This window comes from Ursus maritimus, unplaced genomic scaffold (assembly GCF_017311325.1).
Source record: "Ursus maritimus isolate PB19 unplaced genomic scaffold, ASM1731132v1 scaffold_33, whole genome shotgun sequence".
NCBI classification, from domain to species: domain Eukaryota; kingdom Metazoa; phylum Chordata; class Mammalia; order Carnivora; family Ursidae; genus Ursus; species Ursus maritimus.
This window is the reverse complement of record NW_024425897.1, coordinates 30,080,215-30,104,123: the sequence shown is the minus strand read 5'-3', so window position 1 is coordinate 30,104,123 and position 23,909 is coordinate 30,080,215. Positions and strand designations below refer to the sequence as shown.

At 45.1% G+C, this 23,909-nt stretch overlaps 1 protein-coding gene, 1 long non-coding RNA gene and 1 other non-coding gene across 6 annotated transcripts; 1 reads left to right on the top strand and 2 right to left on the bottom strand.

Annotated features, from left to right (window-relative positions):
* Positions 1 to 880: 880 nt before the first annotated feature.
* LOC103678877 (zinc finger protein 140) lies at positions 881 to 17,749 on the bottom strand. 3 transcript variants are annotated; one of them, XM_040620088.1, is made up of 5 exons: positions 17,614 to 17,749; positions 17,317 to 17,372; positions 14,723 to 14,849; positions 14,277 to 14,375; positions 881 to 3,118 (listed from the first exon to the last, which is right to left on the bottom strand). In XM_040620088.1, the coding sequence occupies exons 2-5, from the start codon at positions 17,323 to 17,325 to the stop codon at positions 1,959 to 1,961; spliced, it is 1,395 nt and encodes a 464-aa protein (XP_040476022.1). In that variant the 5' UTR covers positions 17,326 to 17,372; positions 17,614 to 17,749; the 3' UTR covers positions 881 to 1,958. The 3 variants fall into 3 exon arrangements, with proteins under 3 accessions (XP_040476022.1, XP_008706523.1, XP_008706524.1); XM_008708301.2 differs by lacking the exons at positions 17,317 to 17,372; positions 17,614 to 17,749 and having other exon boundaries at positions 14,723 to 16,191; XM_008708302.2 differs by lacking the exons at positions 17,317 to 17,372; positions 17,614 to 17,749 and having other exon boundaries at positions 14,277 to 14,372; positions 14,723 to 16,191.
* On the top strand, positions 12,035 to 12,169 carry LOC121100070. Its single transcript, XR_005831801.1, has one exon. It is a non-coding gene; the product is annotated as a small nucleolar RNA SNORA70 (small nucleolar RNA).
* Positions 17,750 to 19,951: 2,202 nt separating the features above from the next.
* On the bottom strand, positions 19,952 to 23,092 carry LOC121100046. 2 transcript variants are annotated; one of them, XR_005831784.1, is made up of 3 exons: positions 22,907 to 23,092; positions 21,515 to 21,715; positions 19,952 to 21,400 (listed from the first exon to the last, which is right to left on the bottom strand). It is a non-coding gene; the product is annotated as an uncharacterized LOC121100046 (long non-coding RNA). The 2 variants fall into 2 exon arrangements; XR_005831783.1 differs by having other exon boundaries at positions 21,581 to 21,715.
* Positions 23,093 to 23,909: the final 817 nt, after the last annotated feature.

Here is a 23,909-nt window from a genome sequence, read left to right as displayed (position 1 = left end):
AGGAAGAGAAGCTAGGGGCACCTGGGTGGCTCTGTCGGTTAAGCATCTGCCTTTGGCTCGGGTCATGATCTCAGGGTCCTAGGATCAGGCCCCACATTGGGCTCTCCACTCGGCAAGGACCTTGCTTCTCCCTCTCCTCTGCCCCTCCCCATGCTCATGCTCTCTCTCTCTCCCCCTCTCAAAATAAAAAAGAGCATGAGTGGTGGGAAGGGGCAGAGCCTTCAAGGAAGAATGCAAGCCACTTCCCACTTGTATCAATTTTAGTTCATCTCCTCAAGAACCTAGAGTAGGGATTCAGGCCCGCAATTTAAAGCCCACCCCCTTTCCCTAAAAGAGAAAGCAAAAATACCTAAATTCAGGTTCTGAATCTGGAGGAATGGTAACCTCGGATGAGGTTCCCATAGTTCCGAATCATTCTATTCCCGTATAAATTCTTCTGGTCAGGGTCCAATCAACCCCATTTCTCCTGAGTCAAGTCTATGGCCACATCCTGGAATGTTACAAACCTCTGAAATGATAAATACATTTTTGTCCAACAACGACCCCCCACATGGGGCTAGGAAAAGGAATAATGCCTGCCACACCGTAGGAAAGGAAGGATTTGTACAAAGGAGCTGTTCTGGTAGAGACTGAGGCTTTTGAGACAATCACTGGGCAACGGCTATGTGTTACAGCACAGTTAAGCAGGAAAGAAAATTGCCAGCCTCTCACTTGGGGGAAGAAGACTTACCCATACATGAAACATCCTTAAATGAGGCACTTATTCAAGTACTAAACTGCATATTACCTATCCTAAATGCAAGCTCAGTCCTAAGAGGCAGACAGATGCTTCCAAGATAAGATACACCTTTGAGAGGGACATTAAAAAATGGGCAGGGTGTACGTGGAGAGTAAAAACATCATCTGGTTTATTTTGACAAATATGTGCTTACAAAAGGAATGTTCCCACTGTACGTGGATCGAAAGAGGAGAACCACCTTGGCATTTTCCTGCGACATAACTCATCTACGTCTACTTCAGGCTAAGAGAGGTCTAGTCCTATTCAAGGGTAGACAGGAGTTAACATAACCTTAAATCTAAACTCTCACAGTTAAAGCCATAAAATACTAAAAATGTTTCTGTAACCATGTATGTTTCTACAAATGCACAGTAGTCTTCACTGCTGATGTCAATACTGTGGTATTTGCATCTTCAGAATGACACATGCTGTGGAAAAAACTCTGCAAGTACCAGATTAATTAACTAAAAACAAAGTATTTATTCATAGCTTTCTTTTCTGAGTTTGCTTTAAAACAAAAATAATCCCCTCCAAAAAAACTCCCACAAATTCCCTCCAGTAGGACTTCTCAGAACTAAGATTTTGCCACACTCCTTACAATAGTTTTATCCCCAGTATAATTCTGCAGTTCTGAAAAGCAGCAGAAATTCACCCTCTATTCAGTTCCTTGATAGGGTTGCCTTTTCTCTTTTGAAGAGTATTTTCAAACTTAATATTGCATGGTACACAAAGACATTGCCAAATCACTGCATTTGCATGACTTTGCTTCATTATGAATTTGCTGACGTCCAGGAGAAAGTGCAGCCTTGCCCACACACTGTCCCGTTTGAGCTGACAGATGCAGAATTAGGGCCAATTTCTAAATAAAAGCTTTCTCACATTTATTGGCCATGTGTCCTTCCCTGGTAGGAATTTACAAACATCGAGTGAGGGAATTCTACCAGATGAAGTCTTCTCAGTACTGATTTCATCTTCCGATGTTACAAAAAGAATGAGCAGCTACTAATGGCTTTCCGACATATTCCTGGGTTATTATTTTCCAGGAGGTTAAATCAAGTATGACCCACCTTGTTCACATTCAACATATTCACTTAAGGCTTCTTTCCAGGACAGGAGTCCTCTGAAGTCAAAGTAAGGCGTTACCTGTTTTTTGTTTTGTTTTTTTTTAATCCGTACACTGTTAGGTTTTCTCTGTAGTGCGAATTCCTCTGTGCTCCGTAAGGAATGAGTGATAACTAAATGAATTTTCATATTCATAGGGGCTCTCTAGGGTGTGTGTTCTCTGATGTTTGGCAAGGTTTGAGCTCCAGCTGAAGGACTTATTGCACACCTTACATACATAGGGTTTCTCCCCGGTGTGAGTTATCTGATGTAGAATGAGGGAAAAGCTCCGACTAAAGGTTTTATCACATTCAGTACATGCATAGGGCTTTTCTCCAGCATGAATTTTCATATGTTGCATAAGGGATGCATGCCACGTGAAAACCTTCCCACACTCGTCACACTCGTAGAGCTTTTCTCCAGCATGAATTCTCTGGTGTTTAATAAGGAATGAGTGGCAACGGAAGGCTTTCCTACACTCGTGACATTCGTAGGGGGTTTTGGTGGTGTGGACGCTCTGGTGCCGAGTAAGGTGTGAAGAACGGCGAAAGGCCTTCCCACACTCCATGCATTCGTAAGGTTTCTCTCCGGTATGTGTAATCTGGTGGCGAATAAGCTCTGAGCCACTGCTAAAGGCTTTCCCACACTTCCTACATACATACTGTTTCTTTCCTATGTGAATCCTCTGATGTCGCGTGAGGTTTGAGGCACGGCTAAAGGCCTTTCCACATTCCGTACATTCATAGGGTTTCTCCCCAGTATGTGTTCTCTGGTGTTCAATGAGGAATGAGAGGTAACTGAATGTTTTGTTACAGTCTTTACACTCATGGGGTTTCTTTCCAGTATGTATCATCTGATGTTTCACAAGGTTTGAGATCTGACTAAAGGTCTTGCCACATTCCTTACATACGTAGGGTTTCTCTCCAGTATGAGTTCTCTGGTGTAACACAAGGGAAAAGCGCCGACTGAAAGTTTTTCCACATTCATGACATCCGTAGGGCCTCTCCACGGTATTGACACTCATGTGCTGAGACAGGGCTCCCTGATGAGAGACAGTCACTTGCCTGATGCATCCCTGATGTCCTTGCATCTGAGTATCTTCCTCGCATTTCCACCCTCCTTCAAAACGGGAATATTCAGGGTCTTGGTTTAGAATTCGTTCCACTACCAAATACTGGGATGAGCCATCTTCATATATGACATTTTTTGGAGAAAACTCTTTGATCTCACCATCTGACTCTGAAAATAAAAAAACAAAGCAAAATTTTTTCCTGTATTGAGTAAAGTAAAGCCACTCCTCACTTTTTCAATGAGAGACTAAACAGCACCACCACCACCTCCACACTACGTGGCTTCCATAGTTCTCATACAGACTGAAATCTGAGTGGTCTGCCCAGAAATGCTGAAGACCTCAGAAGAGAGGTGTAGGTAGAAAGGAAAGACTAAATAGAAGTAACTCAAGGTGAGGGAAGAAGCAGGACAAGGGGCACCTGCGTGGCTCAGTCAGTTAGATGTCTCCCTTCAGCTCAGGTCAGGATCCCAGGGTCCCTGGATCGAGCCCCGCATCAGGCTCCTTGCTCGGGGGCGGGGGGGGCTGCTTCTTCCTCTGACCCTGCCCCCTGCTTGTGCTCACTCACTCTTGCTCTCTGACAAATAAATAAAATCTTAAAAACAAAAAACAGGTCAGGAAGATAAATACTTGGTTGGAAAGGATGCGTTTTCATCTTTCTCAGCTCTACTTAAACTTTATCTGAGGCCAAAAGGACTTGAAAAAAACAATTTCATAATGCTGCTAATAAACCACAAATGTCCCTCGAGTCCCACAAAGACACCAGACCGTGTTCACTTAATGCCTCTGGAACATCCAACAGTGACTTAAATAAATACGTAAAAGGTATCTGTGGAAAGGACTACGCTCCTCACTCTAACTCTACTTTCCAAAGTGATAACTGAAGCTCAGCTTTGGTGTAACACTGTCTTTCCATCAGATGCTTTTTTTTTCCTAAGGTGTATTTATTAGACAGAGAGAGAGAACACAGCGGGAGGGGCAGAGGGAGAGAATCTGAAGCAAACTCACAGCTGAGTGTGGAGCCCGACACAGGGCTTGATCTCATGACCCTGAGATCATGACCTGAGCCAAAACCAAGAGTTGTATGCTTAACCAACTAAGCCACCCAGGCACCCTATCAGATGCTTTCAATAGTCAAACATCGGCCCTGATTTTCTCCAGGCTACATTTTAGAAAGGTACTTTATCATTTTGGGTGGAACAAAACAGTATGATAATATGAAGACTTTTTATATTCACTCATATCCTAATACTTAGGAATATGTGGGGATAAAAAGCCAGGATATATGCAATTTATTCTCCAGTCTTTCAAGAAAAAAATCATATACCAAATGATAAAATGAATGGGGCAAAATATTAGCAATAGGTGAAGTGAGTAAAGAGCTTATAGGTATTCCTGTACTATTCTTGAAAGTTTTCTGGAAGTTTAAAATTATTTCCAAATAACACTAAAAAATTCATTTTTCTCTAAAACACACTTTGACTTTATTTTGTATGGGGGGGAATGGTATCTTTTATTATCACTAACCTTAAGCTTCTAAGGAAAAGTATATAAAACTTTTTTTAAAAGATTTTATTTACTTATTTGAGAGAGAGCTTGTGTGCATGGGCACAGGGAGGGGCAGAGGCAGAGGGAGAAGCAGGCTCCCCACTGTGCATAGAGCCCAACATGGGGCTTGATCCCAGGACCCCCAGGATCACAACCTGAGCCAAAGGCAGATGCTTAACCAACTGAGCCACCCAGATGCCCCAGGCCTATTTCTTTAATAGGTATCTGAACAAAAGAGTCAAGATCTATATATATATGGTAGGCACATTAAAATGAAAGATTAGGGTAGGTGAGGCAGTAAAACAAAGGTTAAGAAAATGGTCTCAGGAGCGCCTGGGTGGCTCAGTCATTAAGCGTCTGCCTTTGGCTCAGGGCATGATCCCAGGGTCCTGGGATCAAGTCCCACATCAGGCTCCTACGCTGGGAGCCTGCTTCTTCCTCTCCCACTCTCCCTGCTTGTGTTCCCTCTCTTGCTGGCTGTCTCTCTCTCTGTCAAATAAATAAAATCTTCAAAAAAAAAAAAAAAAAGAAAAGAAAAAAAGAAAATGGTCTCAATAAAGGAAAATCTTAAATTACTCTCCTGGCTCTTCTATAAACCAATTCTATATCTACTGAGCAGCTCAGTAAGAGCCCTAGGGATATAAACGGAGTTATTCTCTTCACGAGGACACAGAAGAAAACAATGATATAAGAAACATAATAAGCTCCTTATATTTAGGGTAAAAACTGTATGAAAGATCAGATATGAGATCTAAAAATCCACTGCAACTGGTAAGGAAAAGCTTCATCTAGAAAGGCTTCACTGCAGAAATTAGCTGGGAACGGAAACACAGCAGGATATTTCAGGTGAACAACAATATTTAATGCATCAGAAAAAGCAGCTGGGGCTGACCGCATTGATTTAGTACCTACCTGCCATACGGTTTCAGACCAACGCGAGTACAGGAACAACCAAGAAAACCAGGTTCAAAATATGAACAGAATGCTAATTATATATTAGCATTTGTTCCCTCGAAGTCACCTCTCCTCCTTCTATCATCTATATGCCCATACTCTTTTAGGTAAATGTCAAATGTCTGATATAACTTAGCACTTACACTGATGAAAAGCCTAGAGAAATACAAGGATTCATTCTTTTTTTTTCTTTTAAAGATTTATCTGTTTCAGAGAGAGCACGTGCGAGTGGAGGGAGGTGCAGAGAGAGAAGAAGAGAGAATCTCAAGCAGACTTCACTCTGAGCACGGAGCCCGACGCGGGGCTCAATTTCACACCCTGAGATCACAACCTGAGCCAAAACCAAGAGTCGGACACTTAACCAACCAAGCTACCTAAGCACCCACAAGGATCTATTCTTAAAGGGTTCCTATGATAAATGAGCAACTAATATACTCAAAGCAAAACTTCTAAATGCACTCACTGTTACTTAAGATCACTGAGATAGTACTTAGCATAGTATAGTGCTGAGAGGAAAAAAACCCACCAACCTAGAATTGTGTACCCTGCAAAACTATTCTCCAAAGGTGAAGGAGAAATAAAGATTTTCTGAGACAAAAACTAAGGAAACATGTTACCAGTAGACGTGCCTTGCAAGATCCAACATCCATTCATGAAAAAACTCAACAAACTAGCAATACGGTGGAATTTCCTCAAGTTGTAAAGAACATCAAAAAAACCCATAGCTAACACCATATTATTGGTGAAAAATTTGAAGCTTTCCTGCTAAAACCAGGAACACTGCAAGGATGTCCCTTCTCAGCACTGTTTTTTGTTTTTTTGGGTTTTTTTAAGATCTATTTATTTCAGTGAGTGAGAGAGAGAGAGAAGTGCAGGGTGGAGGGGCAGAGGGAGAGAGAGAAATTCAAGCAGACTCCTGCACTGGGCACAGAGCCTGACATGGGGCTCAATCCACAAACCTGAGATCAGACTTGAGCTGAAACCAAGAGTCAGATGCTAAACCGACTGTGCCACCCAAGCGCCACTCAGCGCTACTTTTCAATGCTGTAATGGAATTCCTAGCTAATGCAATAAGACAAGAAAAGTAAGTAAAAGGTATACAGATTGGCAAGGAAGAAATAAAACTTTTTATTGGCAGATGACACTATTATCTATGCAGAGAATCTGAAAAATTTTACCAAAAAACTGGAATAAGTGCTTGTAACAAAATTGCAGGATATAAGCTTAATGTATAAACGTCAGTCTTTCCCATATACAAGCAATGAACAAATGGAAGTTGAAACTGAGACATTACATTAGCATACAAAAAATGAAAAACTTGGGTATAAATCTAACAAAACATGTACCTGATTTAAAAAAGGAAAACTACAAAACCCTGATGAAAGATATGAAGTAAGAACTAAATGGAGAGATAGAAATTCCATGTTCATAGGAGGATTCAATATTGTCAAGATGTCAATTCTTCCCAACTTGATCTATAGACATAATGAAATCCCAGAAAGTAATTTTATAAATCCCAACAAACTGAATCTAAAGTTTACATCAAGAAGCAAAAGACCTAGAATACCTAACGGGATATTGAAGGAAAAGAACGAAGTGAGAGGACTGACACAACCTGACCTCAAGACTTACTATAAACTTACAGTAATGAAGACAGTGTGGTACTGGTGAAAGATGAGGCAAGTAGATCAATGGAACAGAGTAGGGAGCTCAGAAATAGAGCTGCAGAATTATACGCAACTGATCTTTGACAAAGGAACAAAGACCTCTTTTCAACAAATGGTCCTAGAACAACTATGCATCCACATGCGTAAAAATGAATTTAGACACAGATCTTACACTCTTGACTAAAATTAACTCAAAATGGATCATAGACCTAAACGTAAAACACAAAACTATAAAACTCCTAGAAGACAACATAGGAGGAACCTGGATGACCTTAGGTATGGCAATGACTTTTTAGATACAATAACCAAAGTCATGATCTAGGAAAGTAATTGATAAATTGAACTTCATTAAACAAAATAAAACAAAAAAACACCTCTGCTCTGCAAAAGCCAACATCAAGAGAAGAAGACAGGCGAGAGACAGGGAGAAAATATGTGCAAAAGACATATCTGATAAGACCTGACATCCAAAATATACAAAGAACTCTTAAAACTCAACAATAAGAAAATGAACAATACGATTTAAAAATGGGCAAAAGACCCGAACAGACATGTCATCAAAGAAGATATACAGATGGCAAGAATATGGAAAGATATTCAACACCACGTGTCATGAGAGAATTCTAAATTAAAATGAGATACCGCTACACACTTATTAGAATGGCCAAAATCCAGTCCACTAACAACATCAAGTGCTGGCAAGGATGCGGAGCAACAGGAACTATTATCATTCATTGCTGGTTGGAACGTATAATGGCAGAACCACTTTGGAAAATAGTTTAGCGGTTTCTTTTATTTATTTACTTGAGAGGGAATGAGAAAGAACAAATGGGCGGGAGGGGCAGAAGGAGAAGCAGAGTCCCAGCGGAGCAGGGAGCCCAATGCAGGACTCAATCCCAGGACCCTGGGATCATGACCTGAGTGGAAGGCAGACGCTTCACCGACTGAGCCACCCAGGTACACAGTTTGGAAGTTTCCTAACTAACATTCTCTTACCACACGATTCAACAATTGCACTCTTTGGTATTCACCCAAATTAATTCACAACTTATGTTCACACAAAAGCCTGCATATGGATGTTTATAGCAGCTTTCTTTATAACTGCCAAAACTTGGAAGCAACCAAGATACCCTTCAGTAGGAAAATGCAAAAGTAATGTAGTTCATGCAGACAATACAATATTATTTAGCACTAAAAAGAAACAAGCTGTTGGGCACCTGGGTGGCTCAGTCAGTGAAGCGTCTGCCTTCCACTCAGGTCATGATCCCAGGGTCCTGGGATCAAGTCCCGTGTTGGGCTCCATGCTCAGTGGAGAGCCTGCTTCTCCCTCTCCCTCTGCTGCTCCCCCCACTTGTGCTCTATCTCTCTGATAAATAAAATCTTTTAAAAAAAAAAAGTTTCTATTAAAAAAAAAAAAGAAATAAGCTGTTGACCCATTGAAAGGTATAAAGGAACCTTAAATGCACAGTATTAAGTGAAAGAAGCCAATCTGAAAAGGCCAACTACTATATGATTCCAACTATAAGACGTCCTGGAAAAGGCAAAACCAGGGTGACAATAAAAAGAATAAAAAGATCAGTGGTTGCCAGAGGTAAGAGAGGAGAGACAGATGAACAGGCAAAGCATGAAGGATTTTTAGGACAGTACAACTATTCTGTATGATAGGACAATGTTGGCTACCTGTCACTCATTTACATGTGCCAAAACCACAGAATGTACGTAGAACACAAAGAGCAAAACCTACTGCAAACTGTAGACTTTGGGTGACGATGTGTCCATCTAGCTTCATCAACTGTGACAAATATACTATTATGATACGGGATTGTGGTGTGGGATGTCCACAGTGCAGAGGCTGTGGTGGGGCTTGGGGTTTATAGGGACTCTGTACTTGCCACTCCAATTTTGCTGTGAACCTAAAACTGCTTTTTAAAAGTTTATTAATTTTTTAAAAAATCATTACTGTATTTGCAGGGAAGAATCAATCTAGAAAGGTTTAGGGTATTTTTATTGCTACAATAAAGACTGAAAGATATAAATACACAAATTCACTAGCATTCCTACAGAAAAGCCATATATCTATAAGAAAGTAGGGAAAGTTGCTTAAGAATAAATTCAACAGTGTGGGCTGCCTGGCTGGCTCAGTCGGTGGAGTGTGCAACTCATGATCTCAGGGTTGTAAGTCTGAGACCCACGTTGGGTGTACAGATTACTTATAAAAAAATAAAATCTTTAGGGGCACCTGGGTGGCTCAGTCAGTTAAGTGACCAGCTCTTGATTTCAGCTGTCATGCTCTCTAGGTCCTGGGATCAAACCCCACATCAGGCTCTGTGCTCAGTGGGGAGTCTGCTTGAGGATTTCTCGCCCTCTCCCTCTCCCCCTCCCCCTTTATGTGCATGCGCTCTCTAAAATACATCTAAAAAAAGAAAAAGAAAAGAAAAACATCTCCAAATGACTAAAATTTGAAAAGCACAGTGATCTTTGTTAAGCTCCAGAGTATGCTACTCAGTTGCCTAATGAGCTGATATGGTCAAGTATCCCACAAAGATCCAAAACTCAGTAAGTCGCAAGCTGATATAATCTTCCCCTCCCCTTCAAAGCTGCTCATCTTGGGGCGCCTCAGTGGCTCAGTCGGTGAAGCGTCTGCCTTCGATTCAGGTCATGATCTCAGGATCCTGGGATCAAGCCCCGCATCAGGCTCCCTTCTCCCTCGGCCCCTCCCCCAGCTCCTGCTTGCTCTCTCTCTCTCAAATAAATAAAATCTTAAAAGAAAAGAAAAATCTGTGTTTCCTACAGCACAGGAATAATACCGATTTTCCTCATTTTCTGTCTCCTTGTTGCCTGGGTGCACAGGCAGACACAGCTGCAGGTAATACAGAGCGGAGGGGAAACTAAAGGTCTGGAAGAGGGGCCCTGAGAGCCAAGAAGAGTAGGAGAGAGAGCTCAAGAAATCCTGAGCTCATCCCTGAGTTGTGCACGCCTGGATCTGACCCCATATACCATACCAGAAACCAAAAACAGAAACAAAGGGGAGCCCCATGCCCAGGTTCGGAAAGGCCAGTAGGAAGTGCATATGCAGGACAAATACAGCAGACCTACAGCAGCTTTGAAAACAGGACTGTCCTAGAAGCACATACACAGAAGAGAGGTTAGAACTGATGGCCTCAAGCTAGCCATAGTGACAACCTGCCTACATAGAATTATCACCTCAGCAGGACTTAAACAAGACCCAAAGTCTTAAAACATCAAAATAAATAGGTTAAAATCCAAGTTACAGGACATACAGAGAAACAAAAACATTCCATCATCCTGCGGAACAGGACAGCTATAGACAATCCAGTTATAAAACCCACTTATGAAGCATTTATGTATGGACAGTGCTTTTTAAAAAAATACTAGCAAAACTGTTATTTTGGTATGAAAAATGCTAGAAAATGTAGAAAATGCCCCTATACTTTACACATGATGAAGTACTGTTCAGTGAAATGTTGAGATGTCTGCAATTTACTTTTAAATTATTCAGAAAAAAAAAGGGTGGGGTGGGGTGAGGTCAATACAGTAAAATGTTATCAAGTCCATAACTAAGGCTGTACAGATGTATGCAAGGATAGAAAAAGAGACAATCAATAAAAAGAACAGAGAACTCATAAATACACACAAACACTAACATTTAATTATGAGAAACTTATGACAAAACAAGGACAGGGCGGACGTGTCAGTACGTAGTGTCAAGATAACCGGATCTCCTCCAGAGAAATAAAAATTGACCAGTAACTCACACAACACACAAAAATCAATTCAAAGTGGACAACGGGTCTAAATGTGAATGGCAAAACGACTAGGCTTTTTTAAGAGAAAATACAGGAAAATGCCTTCATAATGACCTCACGGTAGGGAACAATGTCTTAAGCTGGTCAACTACACAGGGAAAGATTTGCAAGTCTGACCACACTAAAATGAATTTGCATTCATCGAAGAGGTTATTAAGGGGAAAAGTATGCCACATGAGAGAAAATATTTGCAGTGAAAATAACTAGCAAAGAATTTGTATCTGAAATATATTAACATCTACAAATCAATAAGAAAAAGACAGAGAATCCAATACATAAAGGAGTAAAACCTTCAAGAGGCACTTCACAAGCAAGGGTATCTAAATGTCCGATGACACATGGAAAGGTGCTCAACCTCATCCGTAATCAGGGAAATGCAGTTTGAAACCACAACAAGCTCCCAGTGCACACTCTTCTGACAGGTCGATACTATGGTGCCTCACTGTATTGGGCATTAGTAAGCATGGTGAGCAAGGAGGACCCACTTACGGTGTTTGTGAGAATGTAAGTCAGGAAAAGCACTCTGGAAGACACTTTGGCATTATCTGATGATAAGAAAGAGGTATACTGTCCTCTGACCCAGCAATTCCGGTCCTCAATATAGCACAGGAAATCTGTGCCAGTGTTTGCCAGGGTGCAGGGACAGCAGTAGCACTGCTTGCAACAGCCCTAAACTGCAAGCAACCCAAGAAACCCTCAATGATCGAACAGATAAACTGGGGAGTACTGACTTGTACGATGAAACAAACTACTAGAGTAATAGCAAAATGCATAACCCTTAAAAGTAATTTTGAGAAGCAAATCACAATAAATACATTATGAACCCGTCTATATAAAGTTCACAAACACACACACCTACAGTGATTAGAAACACACTGTTGACAAAGTTTGTCAAGTAACCAACAGGGTGAGTTACTCCCATTAGAGAGAAGACTGCCTTTGGGTGGGGAAGGGGGGGGTCACACACAGAGCTCGCAGGGACCAGGCAGTGTTCTGCTTACTGACCTGAGTGGTGGTCGATCATTTGTTAAGCTGCACGTTCATATTTTATGCATTATTTCTGTGTGATGTCTTCTACAAAGGTACTGGACTGCAGCCAACGAAGCAAGCTGTGCTCTCTCCCCATGGGGGGTCTGGTGTGCAACAGTGGCCAGCAGTGGCCTCCTCAGTAGTGTGTGCGGCCTGTTGCTTACATGGGTTGCCTTACAGGACCTTGGCCACAGCCCTTTCCAGTGGACATTCATGTCTGACCTCATGCCATCCCCAGTACAGGGTCCAAGGTTCCCTTGGAAAATCTCAGGCCACAGTGGCCAGGGACCACATAGGCCAAATCATGTCCACCCATACCAAGGTGCAGAACAAGGAACATGGACAAGTCCAAGTTCCCTGGGGCTGCCAGAAGATCCACATCTCCAAGACGTGGGGCTTTACTCACTTTAATGCACAGGAATTTGAAGCCACGATGGCTGAAAAGCAGTTCATCTCAAATGACCCCCCCCATCTCTGTGGGGTCAAATACATCCGTAACCATGGCTCCCTGGACAAATGCAGGCCCTGTGCTCATGAGAACCTTGGCACTGCCCCCTCCTCATTCACCGATGAATCCTACTTCCTGTTAAAAAGGGGGGGGGGGTACTCGAGTGAACACACAAATACTGGAAGAGCTGTATTAAAGTTGTGGAGGGGCGCTTGGCTGGTTCAGTCGGTAGAGCATGTGACTTTTTTTTTTTTTTTTTAAGATTTTATTTCTTTATTTGGGAGAGAGAGGGAGGAAGGGACAAAGGGAGAGCAGAGGGAGAAGCAGATTCCCGAGCAAAGAGCCCGACATGGGATGAGATCCCAGGAACCCGAGATCGTGACCTGAGCCGAAGGCTTAACGGACTGAGACACCCTGACACCCCAGCATGTGACTCTTGATCTCAGGGTTGGAAGTACAAGCCCCACGTTGGGCACAGACATTACTTTAAAAATAAGTAAGTGAATGAAAGAATGAAGTAGTGGAATTAGAGACAATTTTTCTGTTTGTCCTTTACCGCACATCCCTTGTAAATTGTTCTATCAGTTTTATTATTTTTACAAGATTTAGAAGAGGACACTCTTCTTCAGCTCCTACCTAAATGAAGAAATCCCCCTGCACCTGCTCCAGCTCGTGACCTCAGCCCACATCAGTTCTTTCCACGCCCTCCTGAAAGTCTCTGGAGCATGCAGGCTTCACCACCAGGCTCCTCGCAGCTGAAGCTGTTTTCATGGCACCTGTTCTTGGTCCCTCATCAGTCCTTCCCGGCTGCTGCTTCTCTGCACATGTAAGCACTCCTCCTGTCATCTCAGTGAAATATGCCACCAGCAGAGGCTTCAGAATCAACTGAAGAACTTGGGGAACTTTTCATAAATACAGCATTTAAGGTCCATGGATCTTCCATGTCAGAATCTTCCAGGGTGGGGCATGGCCACTGATTTTTAAAGAGCTTCAGCAGCAGTTCTGTTGTCAACCCAAGGTGACGTCTCACTGTCGTGGCTTCAATTTTTGCTTAATATTAAAATTCCCACACCTACATCTCTAACCAGAACTTTTTCCTATCATATATTCCAACAGCTTGCTGCGAATCTTCACTTGGAAACACCATTCTCTACCCGCACCAAGCTTATCTTAAACGAATTCATCACTTTTTCTCCAAAACTGATCCTTCTCCTGTTTTTATGTTTCTATTACTACTATACCTAGGTAAATTATCTAGGCCTAAAACACCAACGAGAAATTCCTTTTTCCTTATTACTGAACTGCAAGTTGGAGGACATGTAATGAAGTGATTTCCAGACCTATTTTATCTTACTAGGCTCTAACTTCGTTGGTAGTTATTACACTTTTTTATACTGGCTACTCTTTGTAGCACCTAAGAGAAAGTCTCTCAAATAAATACTAAGAGAATGTGTGAATGAATGAATAAACCCCATCAATTGACCAAAAAGTAACAAATTAGTCTTCCCAAGATGGTTAAATGAACAACAGTTTACAGAAAAAATATATACCTTTTAATTTAGGCAACAGAAACATAGGTCAATTTCAAGAAAGAAAGGGAGGAAAAGTCAAAAAGAAATGAAACTCACAGCCCAGAGAGAGCTAATAATAGAAAGAACACATCTCTCTGTGAAAAAATGGGGAAACAACAAGAAGAGAATTGAAGACAGACTGGTGAGTGGACGGAAGCCCTTACGGAGCGATAGGCAAGACTTCATAGTCCGCATACCTCTGCGATCTTTAAGGGAAAACTTTACAACCAACAAGTAAAAAAGTATTGCTTTCTCATTGATTAGTGGGGTTGTTATTAACTTACCTGAAAACAGATCTCTTCTCACCTCTGCTTTCTCCAGCCAGGGCTCTCTCCCCTGCTCCAATAAGGAAACCACATATGGCTTAGAAATGTTAAGACCTGCTTGCATAAAATGAAATAAACACACTATTAGTCCTTGAGTCCCTAGAAGAGAGGCCATTAAAAGAAATGCCAAATGTAAATATGAGAGATGTCTAAGGATTAGGTGGTTATGATCCGTCTTGAAAAGTAAAAAACGGGTGCCTGGCTGGCTCAGTCTGTAGAGGATGCACTCAGGTTGTAAGTTCGAGCCCCACATTGGGTGTTTAGATTACTTTAACATAAAAATCATTAAGGAAAAAGAAAACTGACATACTTCCCTTGGGAATATTTCAGTCAGAAAACCAAGATTCACCAAGCCATCCCGAAGTTCAAATTCTGACAAAGAGGAGGAGGAGGAATACGCTTACCCAGTGAGACCAGGTGGCCATAGTTCTCCAACATTACGTGTCTGTACAAATCCCGCTGAGCAGGCTGGAGCCATTCCCATTCCTCCTGGGAGAAGTCAATGGCCACATCTCTGAATGACACTGACCCCTGAAATGACACACAGATGCCTGCACAACCAACACCCATGCTCCCGAAGGCCCTGATCAAGGAGGGAAGTGAGTCCCACTGTGGAGAGCACAGACAGCGTAGATAAGTAGTAGAAATGGGAGTTCTCAGAACTCGAGTAATTAGTAAGAGTGTTAGAGCCTAGCTGTTTCGTTTTATTGTACAATTGGAGAAAAGGAGAAAAAAATAAATGCAATTGGTCCTGAAATTATTAACAATTTTGTGAAAGATAAAGGGTTATACATGTGAACATGGATTTCTGGCTGTTTGTTGTTAAAGTTCTTAGACTCTTACAGCACTTAATGAATAGTGAAGACAATCCCTTTGTATTTAATAGACAATGTATATGTTCTTTAATGGCAGCCCTATTTTAATGATTTGGCAAGATTTCTTCCTGGTAACTGATGAGGAAGCAGAAGGCAAGCTCGGACAACGCACAAGCTGACACAGCACAACCCCCCTGACACACCCCGAATCCCAGGTGGGTTACATGTGACATTCCTCAGGCACTCCTGGCTGCTCTAAAGCTAACGGAAGGAAAAACAAATGGTTTATTTATAGAGATTCAAGTCCTGCAAAACAAGAGTCTCCCTCAGTTTACAAATGTCTTAGTGATTTACAAGAAAAAAGCATTCTTATCAATAACCTAACTTCTGCAAGGAAACTCCCAACTGTCTTACTGTTAATGCCTTGCTAGAGGAAAAAACAACCTTACCTTGACAATGGCAACACCCCAATATCTTCCAGGTCCTCTTCAGCATATGAAAGTTCTTTTGAAAACCTCTCTTTTTCCTTACCTCCCCCAACTCCCATGTATATAATCAGTCACCCCCCACAGCTCCAATGCAGCAGCTCTCTCTGCCCACGGGTCCAGTCCCCAGGTTTTAGTAAAATAACCTTTTTGCACCAAAGATGTCTCAAGAATTCTTTCTTAGCTGTCACCTCCGGACCCCACCTACATTCAAAAACTGCATCAGTAACAACTGGCCAGAGCAGACAGCAGCAGCACCCCTGAAAAGGGGCATGCACTCAACTGCATCACAGTTGTCCCCATTCCAGAGGAAACAGCTATGAAACCAAGCGGTTATTTAAGCAATGTCAGAACAAGTGGGATAAGGGAAGCAGTCAAGTGTCAAGGACGACCCCAGGAAGAAACTTAGTATCTCCCAGGATGGAACCTGTTCTCCTTGGAGGTAGGGGTAACAATAAGGCCCTGCTTTGCAGCCTGGTTTTGCCCAACTTACATAATCCACATAACCATTAAGCACGAACAGAAATTTTAAAAGGTGCCAGGCTAGTCTGAGCCCCAGATGTATGGCAGTTATATTTTACAGTTAAAAACATCGTTTTAGGGGCGCCTGGGTGGCTCAGTAATTAAGCATCTGCCTTCCGCTCACGGCGTGATCCCAGCGTTCTGGGATCAAGCCCCGCATCAGGCCCCTCTGATGGGAGCCTGCTTCTTCCTCTCCCACTCCCCCTGCTTGTGTTCCCTCTCTCGCTGGCTGTCTCTCTCTGTCAAATAAATAAATAAAATCTTTAAAACTTAAAAAAACAAAAACAAAAAAACATCGTTTTAGGGGCACCTGGGTGGCTCAGGCCTTTGAGCAGCTAGCTGACTCTTGATTTAAGGTCACAATCTTGGAGTCCTGGGAGGGAGCCCCGGATTCTGCACTCAGCGGGGACTCTGCTTCAGGATTCTCTCTCCCTCTGCGGCTCCTCCCTCTCTCTCTCACCCCCACACACAGAGTAAAAGTTAAAAGATTATCAGCTAATAAAGCTATTTCCTACACAGTGGACTCTGTAGCACAGACGGAAACTGCGCTCCCCAGCACAACCTGGGGAGCATCCGGATTTGGAGACAAATATGACACGACACGAAGTAGAAAAGTGGAACGAAAAGCAGACTCAATCAGAATGGCTGGCGAGCTCATCCCCCACGTCTGTGAAGCGCAAGTGCCAGAGATTCTGTTTTGCTCCTGCTGCACCCCCAAGACTTAGGATGGGTCACGCATCACTTGAAAGTGGTGCAAGAGCGCCTGGAGCCGCACGCCCAGAGTTTCTGGTTCAGGAGGTCTGGGCTGAGCTCATGAACAGACATTCAGCCAGTTCTCCGGTGATGCCGATGCTGCTGCTGCAGAAATCACACGCCTAATAAAAATAGGGGGATAAAGGGGCAGCGGGCGCGAGGGCAGAGTCAAGCAGTCCTCGCTCTAACACTGCGAAAAGGAGAAAACACCGGCACCGCTGGCTGCCCCTTCTTCCCCTAAAACTCGCGAGCGCGGTCAGACACGCGCCCCCGTCCAGAGGTTGTCGCGCACCGCCTCACGCCCCAGTCCGCGCGAGCGGCGGAAGGGGAGCCCGGGGCGGGAGGATCCGGAGAAAGTAAGCCTAGGGCAGCACGGCCTGCACAACGCAGCTGCATCCAGAAGGCGGGCAGAGTGCGGCTTACCTGAGGCATGGCTCACGGCCGGCGCTGCGGACGTCGGACCGGCGCTCACGGCAGAGCTGGCGGAGAGAACGAAGCCGTAAGAGCGCGGGCGGCGGGCCGTCCTCGCCACCCAGGGTCCCCCGCCTGCGCTCCGGGGAGCCTGGACCGGACCCGCACCCCCGCCAACCCCTCCCCCTTTAACGGGGTCACAGGACGGCGCGCTTCCTCTGCGCCTCTGGCGGGGTGGCCCAGGCGGTCTCGAGCTCCAGACGGAGCCTTTGGCCCGGCCACACGGGCAGGGAGGGCCGCTTCACACACCTCCGACCCCACGCTAGCCAGACTTTCGGCTCTGCGTTCGGGGACCCCGCCGCCAGCCTCGCGGAAACTCCGCCTGCCAGAGCTTCTGGGACCGGACCCCTGAACAGGCCGCGGGCCTCCGACGACTACACTTCCCAGGACGCACCGCGGCCGCCGGCGAGGGAGGGAGCATACCCTCCTACAGTGACTACCGGAGCGTCGCGCGCCTGCGCACACGGCACCAGAGCGGGCGGGCCTCAGACGACTACACTTCCCAAGATCCACCGCGGCCACAGGCGAGGGCAGGAGCTTACCCTCCTACTGTGACTGCTAGAGAGTCGCGCGCCTGCGCACACGGCACCAGCGCGGGCGGGCCTCAGACGACTACACTTCCCAGGACCCACCGCGGCCTCTGAGCGAGGGAAGGAGCGCTCTCCACGCACACTGTGACTCCCACAGCGCCCGGCAGGGGAGGCAATGGCGCCCCGAGACAAATACCATTGGCCTCAACTACGACTCCCAGAATGCCCCATGCCCACAGCCCGAGACCTAGAGCCTAACCGGAAGCGACTGCGGCCCCAGCACTTCCGTGAAAGACCCCCGCCTGGACCGCTGCTGTAAACGAAATGCCCGCGTGCAGGACTGCAATGCCGAGAGACCCGCGCGTCCGGGACGGCAAGGGCTCCCTCGGGCCGAGCCCAGACGCTGCCGCCCCAGGGGTGCGGGGCTCCGTGTTCCCGCGGGTTCTGAGCCGCCCTGGCGCCCTCCGGAAACAGGAGCTGGAACGGCTGCACTGCCAGGATGACCCGAGAGCCCCTCTGGTCCCTGCGCCGTGGGGTACTGCCGCGGCCGTAGGGGAGGTGTGAGTGCAGGCCAGACAGCGTCCTGCCCTTAAAGAGCTCGGAGCCCCGGGGCTGGGGGAACGTGCGGGTTAGGTGAGAGTCGGCACGGGGGGAGGGAACAGTTGCTGCGAAAAGACTTAGAGGCAGGAAAGGCAGTCCGCTATAAAAAATGGAAGAGGAGTAAAGGAAGGCAAATTGGCTGGTGGTCGCAGAGGGAGGGGATGGGGGGATGGACAAAATGGGTGAAGGGGGAGAGTGGGAGACACGGCCTTCCGGTTCCGGAAGGGCCGAGTCATGGGAATTACAGGTAGGATGTAGGGAATGTAGTGGTTTTTTAATAGCATTGTATGGTGACGGATGGTAGCTACACCTGATAGAGTTGTCGAGTTACTGTACACTTGAAACTCTTCGTCTATATTGTAAATATTCTTATAACTATACATGATACTTTTGTTTCTTATATTGCTTCTTATCCCTTTTGGAATTTAGGGTTTTTGGTGTGTCGTAAGGGTGCACTGCTGTTTGTCCAGAATGTTTGGCTGTGGGTCCTAAGATACATTGAGTAAAACATCCTGCTTTTAACTTCAAAGTCGGGTTTCTTCAGTGGCCCAGAGATTACACAGGGACAAACAAGAATACCTGTGTTGAAAGGGGCTCCCATATTCTTTTTTTTTTTTTAAGATTTTTTAAATTTATTTATTCGACAGAGATAGAGACAGCCAGCGGAGAGGGAACACAAGCAGGGGGAGTGGGAGAGGAAGAAGCAGGCTCATAGCGGAGGAGCCTGATGTGGGGCTCGATCCCAGAACGCCAGGATCACGCTCTGAGCCGAAGGCAGACGCTTAACCGCTGTGCCACCCAGGCGCCCCAAGGGGCTCCCATATTCTGGCACACAAAGCTATCTTCTGAACATATTTTTAAGAACAAAAATATATAAATGTAATGCCCTTCTGGACTCTCCTTTTGTTGACTCTAATTTTTTCCTCTTTGACCCTCAATCTGCAGCTTCAGCAACAGGGATTAGAAGCAGATACAAAACAAACATTCCTTAAACTGATTATAAAATCTACAAATTTTTATGAACATATGTTTTCATTTCCCATGAGTATATACTTAGGAGGAGAATTTTCGAATCCTGTGGTCAGTACATGTTTAACTTTTTTATTTAACCGTTAAATTATTTTTTTATTGAAGCATAGTTGACACAAAATGTTAACGTTTCAGGTGTACAGCATAGTGATTGACAAGTCTGTACATTATGCTACGGTCATCGTAAGTGTAGCTGCCGTCTGTCATCATACAACTCTACATATAACTTTAAGATTTTTTAAAAATTTTATTTGACAGAGATCGAGAGAAAGAGAGAGAACACGTGCACAAGCAAGGGGAGCAGCACAGGGAGAGGGAGAAGCAGGCTCTCCGCTAAGTAGGGAGCCCGATGCGGGGCTCAATCCCGGGACCCTGGGATCATGACCTGAGCCGAAGGCAGACATTTAACCGACTGAGCCACCCAGGTGCCCCTACATATAACTGTTAAGAAACTGCCAAACTCTCTTCCCACCAGCAATGTCTAAGAGTTCTGGTTCCCCTGCACCCCTGCCAACATTTTGTACTAGCAGTCTTTTATGTTTGGCCATTCTGATGAGTGTAGTACAATATCTCAGCTCTGTTCTTCACAGCAAAAATTAACAATCCAGATGTCCATCAGCAGGTGAATGGGTAGACAAACTGTGGCATACCCATACAATGGAATGCTCAGCAATTAAAACAAAACTGCTGCCCACAATAACATGCACAAATCCCAAGAACATGACTCCAAGTGAAAGAAGTTGGGTACAAAGGGCTACTCGTTGTACAATTCCATTCATATGAAATTCCAGAACAGAAAAAGATAATCCGCAGCGTTAGAAGAGAGACCAAGGGTCGGGGTCAGTGGCAGGAGTGAAATTTGACTGTGAAGAGGTTCAGGGAACATTCTAAAGTGATGGAAATCGTCTACAACTTGGTGGAGGTGGTAGTTACATAGGCAGAGCCACTTAGCAGAACTCATGGGGCTTCAACTCTACGTTAAAAATAGGTACGTTTTATTGTCTGCAACTTTTATCAATAAAATTTATTTCTAAAATGTGGTTCTGAAGAAAGAATGAAAATGGATAGACAAAAACGTGTTAAAGGAATACGCAACCCTACATATGTATACATCGCGTGCCTGATGCCACAGAAGGCGGCAGCTGGTCGGAGAGGCTGGCCTGGAGTCCGGGCCTGGTGGACAGGTCTGCAGCTGCTGTATAAGAAGTGGCAAGTACCTGCGACGCCCTGATGACACACGCCGGCCAGAAGGTGTCAGGTAAAGCTCACAAGCACCTAGAGGCCTGACATCAATGCCATTTTTAGAAGTTCCGTAAACTGAGGAAAGCCAGGACATCCCTTAAGGTAAAGGGCAAGTCATTAAATTGCACCGTCCCACCACACTACGGTGTAGTGCTTGGTGGGCCGCTTTGAAGTTGGGAGGCAGCACGGAACACACTTGGGTAGTTGTGAAGCTTACGGTTTCGAGTGGCACGTAGAGCAAGAGAGCTCTGCGGGGGCACAGGATGGGTGGGAGGCGTCCCGCAGCTGAACTCACGTGCTGCAGAAGGTCTACTGGGTGAGGAGCACCCAAGGCAGAGAAGGATGCTGTCTGGAGTCCAACAGAGTTGCAAAGACCTCTAGGGTTCTGTAGCAAAACCCCGATTTCTGTGACAGAACACTCTTCTTGAAAAGCAGTCTTGCGTACCACACGGCCCTCACAGAGCCTGCACATTTCACCACCATGTGATTCCGTAACTGGTGCTAACTGTGTTACCAGGTTCGTTGATGGCTGCTGAATTCATTGTATTGTAGAACGATTCATTTGGTATCAGGCTCTGGAAAGTGCATAAAGCCCAGCAGAAGAGGCAATAATTCACAGATGCATCAACTGTCATCTGGAAAGGACCACGGATCACGTTAGCCCCTCATTGTGTGGAGACCCTGAAAGACAGTTCCAGGGGAAGCCTTCCCAGTGGTCAAAGCTGTGAGCAGTGCACTGAGGAACTTACTTAACACAGATGGAGGTATGGCTGGAAACATGGATACGCACGGGTATCTCGGCAGAGGTAACTCACGTGGCTGGTGTTTAGGGTCCTGACAGGAACAGAGCGAACGTCAGGGACGAGGAAGGCTGAGGAAAAGGCAACATGGTTGGACTGCACTTCGGTAGTGGACGTGAAGCAGCTTGATTTTTTATCTCACATTAATGCCTAGAAGAGTCAAGAGAAGCAGACGGGCAACGTGGCTCATCTTGTGCATCCTGGCTGGCCTCAGGTCAGGGGCCATTTTAAGGCAAAGACAGTATAATAACAGGATCGTGGTCATGGCTAAGACCGCGAGAGTTAATGTCATTTGATTACCCAGAAGCAGTCAGCCTGACAGGTGGTAAAATGGCCTGTTGATCCTCAGTTTCACAGTATATACTTGTGACCCAATTATTGGGTCTATCCTTAAGGATATCCAGCTTCTACATTTTTGATTATAGAGATAAGATTTTCGGGGCGCCTGGGTGGCACAGTCGTTAAGCGTCTGCCTTCGGCTCAGGGCGTGATCCCGGCGTTATGGGATCGAGCCCCACATCAGGCTCCTCTGCTGGGAGCCTGCTTCTTCCTCTCCCACTCCCCCTGCTTGTGTTCCCTCTCTTGCTGGATGTCTCTGTCAACTTAATAAATAAAATCTTAAAAAAAAAAAAAAGATTTTCATAAGTTGTCCGTCTATTTTGGCCCTTTAGACCCCAGGATCAACCACTTCCAAAGTTGCCTGCAAGGACAGCAATTCTGATCACCATCCTGACCTTGAGCCTATCACAGTAACCCTGTCATCTTGTCTCTCTCAATTCTGCTACTAGGCCTGTTCCATCATAGAACCCTGGAGTCTCCTCTGATATCAGGAGCCTCACTTTGGGGCACCTTGGCCCCAAGCACAGCAATAAGCATTTTTACAGGATGCTGGTGCTCCTCTTACCCTCTAATTTCTCAGCGCCCCTCTTGGAGGTCAAGACTGGGGGAACTGGTGAGTGGATTACTCATGACAAACTTAATTCCATATATTATGCCAAGAAGTTTCTGACCTCCTGTCTTTCACTGGCCTCTGTCAAGTCCAAGATTTCAGATAATAAACTAAACAGAAACAAAGATACTGATGGATCAACAAAATCAAACTCTTGTTCATCGTAAAAGCTAACAAATAGGCAAGTTTTTGCCAAAAAGGAATGAGAATAAAAGAGAATTCACAAATAAATGTAAATGAAAAATTCAGCGTTAACTACAGAGGAGATCCAAAGTTAATATAATTTGATGTCAGTAAACATAAATTGCTAGAGAAACAATCTACCAAAACTTCCCAAATAATATATATAAACAATGTGAGTCACACGCTATCTCCTGCAGTGAGCTGCTAACCTTCTCAGGACTGTCACCTCTCCCTGGAACGCACGTGGGGTATCAGGGTCTCCGACGTGCTAGCCACCTCTCCATCGTCCTGCTGGGTGGGCACAATTACACTGTTACGGACGAGGTCCAGATAGTCTGGACCCCTTCAGACCGTCACAGCAGCCCCGGGGCAAACTGAACGTGTAATGTTGTCAGCTCCACGTTAATACAGACGTCTGATCTCTTCCTGAGTGGGATAAAAAGAACGTATTTGTCAAATCAAAGTCTGCATCCTATGTACCTGAGAGCATATAAATCTGCTTTAGAAAACAGTGCCAGGTCTGCAAGCAGGACTGTTACCTGGTTGAACTTGTCTGTAGTCTGTAGTCCGTGTGGCCTGCAGGTTTGCCTTCTAAAAAGCCTGAACTACTGAAGTAGATAGTGGTGTGATGGGAACTCTGCCAACGTATCCCGTAGGTCTTGTAGAATAGCACTGATCTCTGCCCCCCCCATACTCCTCCCCCAAGTGCAGTATTGTTTTTTATTTACTGTCCTATTCTGGGGAGTAAGTTTCAGAGACCTGCATCTTGCCTTCCCCACTATGGTGACCCTTAGCCAAAGACCAGGGACCCAGTGCAGGGGTCACTCCGATTGCCAAGAATGCCAGTCTGTCCAGTAGCACAGAATCTCTCTCACAGGGTTTAATGTCCAGAACAAGAGAACCAGGGCTGAGCCGCCAGAACAGCACCACTCCCTGAGGAGACTAACTGGCACTTGGTGTCAAGTTGACGGTTTTGGCCTGAAAACCACTATCCAAAGGCTGACAAAATAGGGGCGCTCGGGTGGCTCAGTCGGTGAAGCGTCTGCCTTCCGCTCAGGTCATGATCCCAGGGTCCTGGGATCGGGTCCCGCGTCGGGCTCCCTGCTCGGCGGGGAGCCTGCTTCTCCCTCTGCCGCTCCCCCTGCTTGTACGCTCTCTCTTTCCCTCAAATAAATACATTTTTAAAAATCTTTTTAAAAGCGGGGGGGTGCT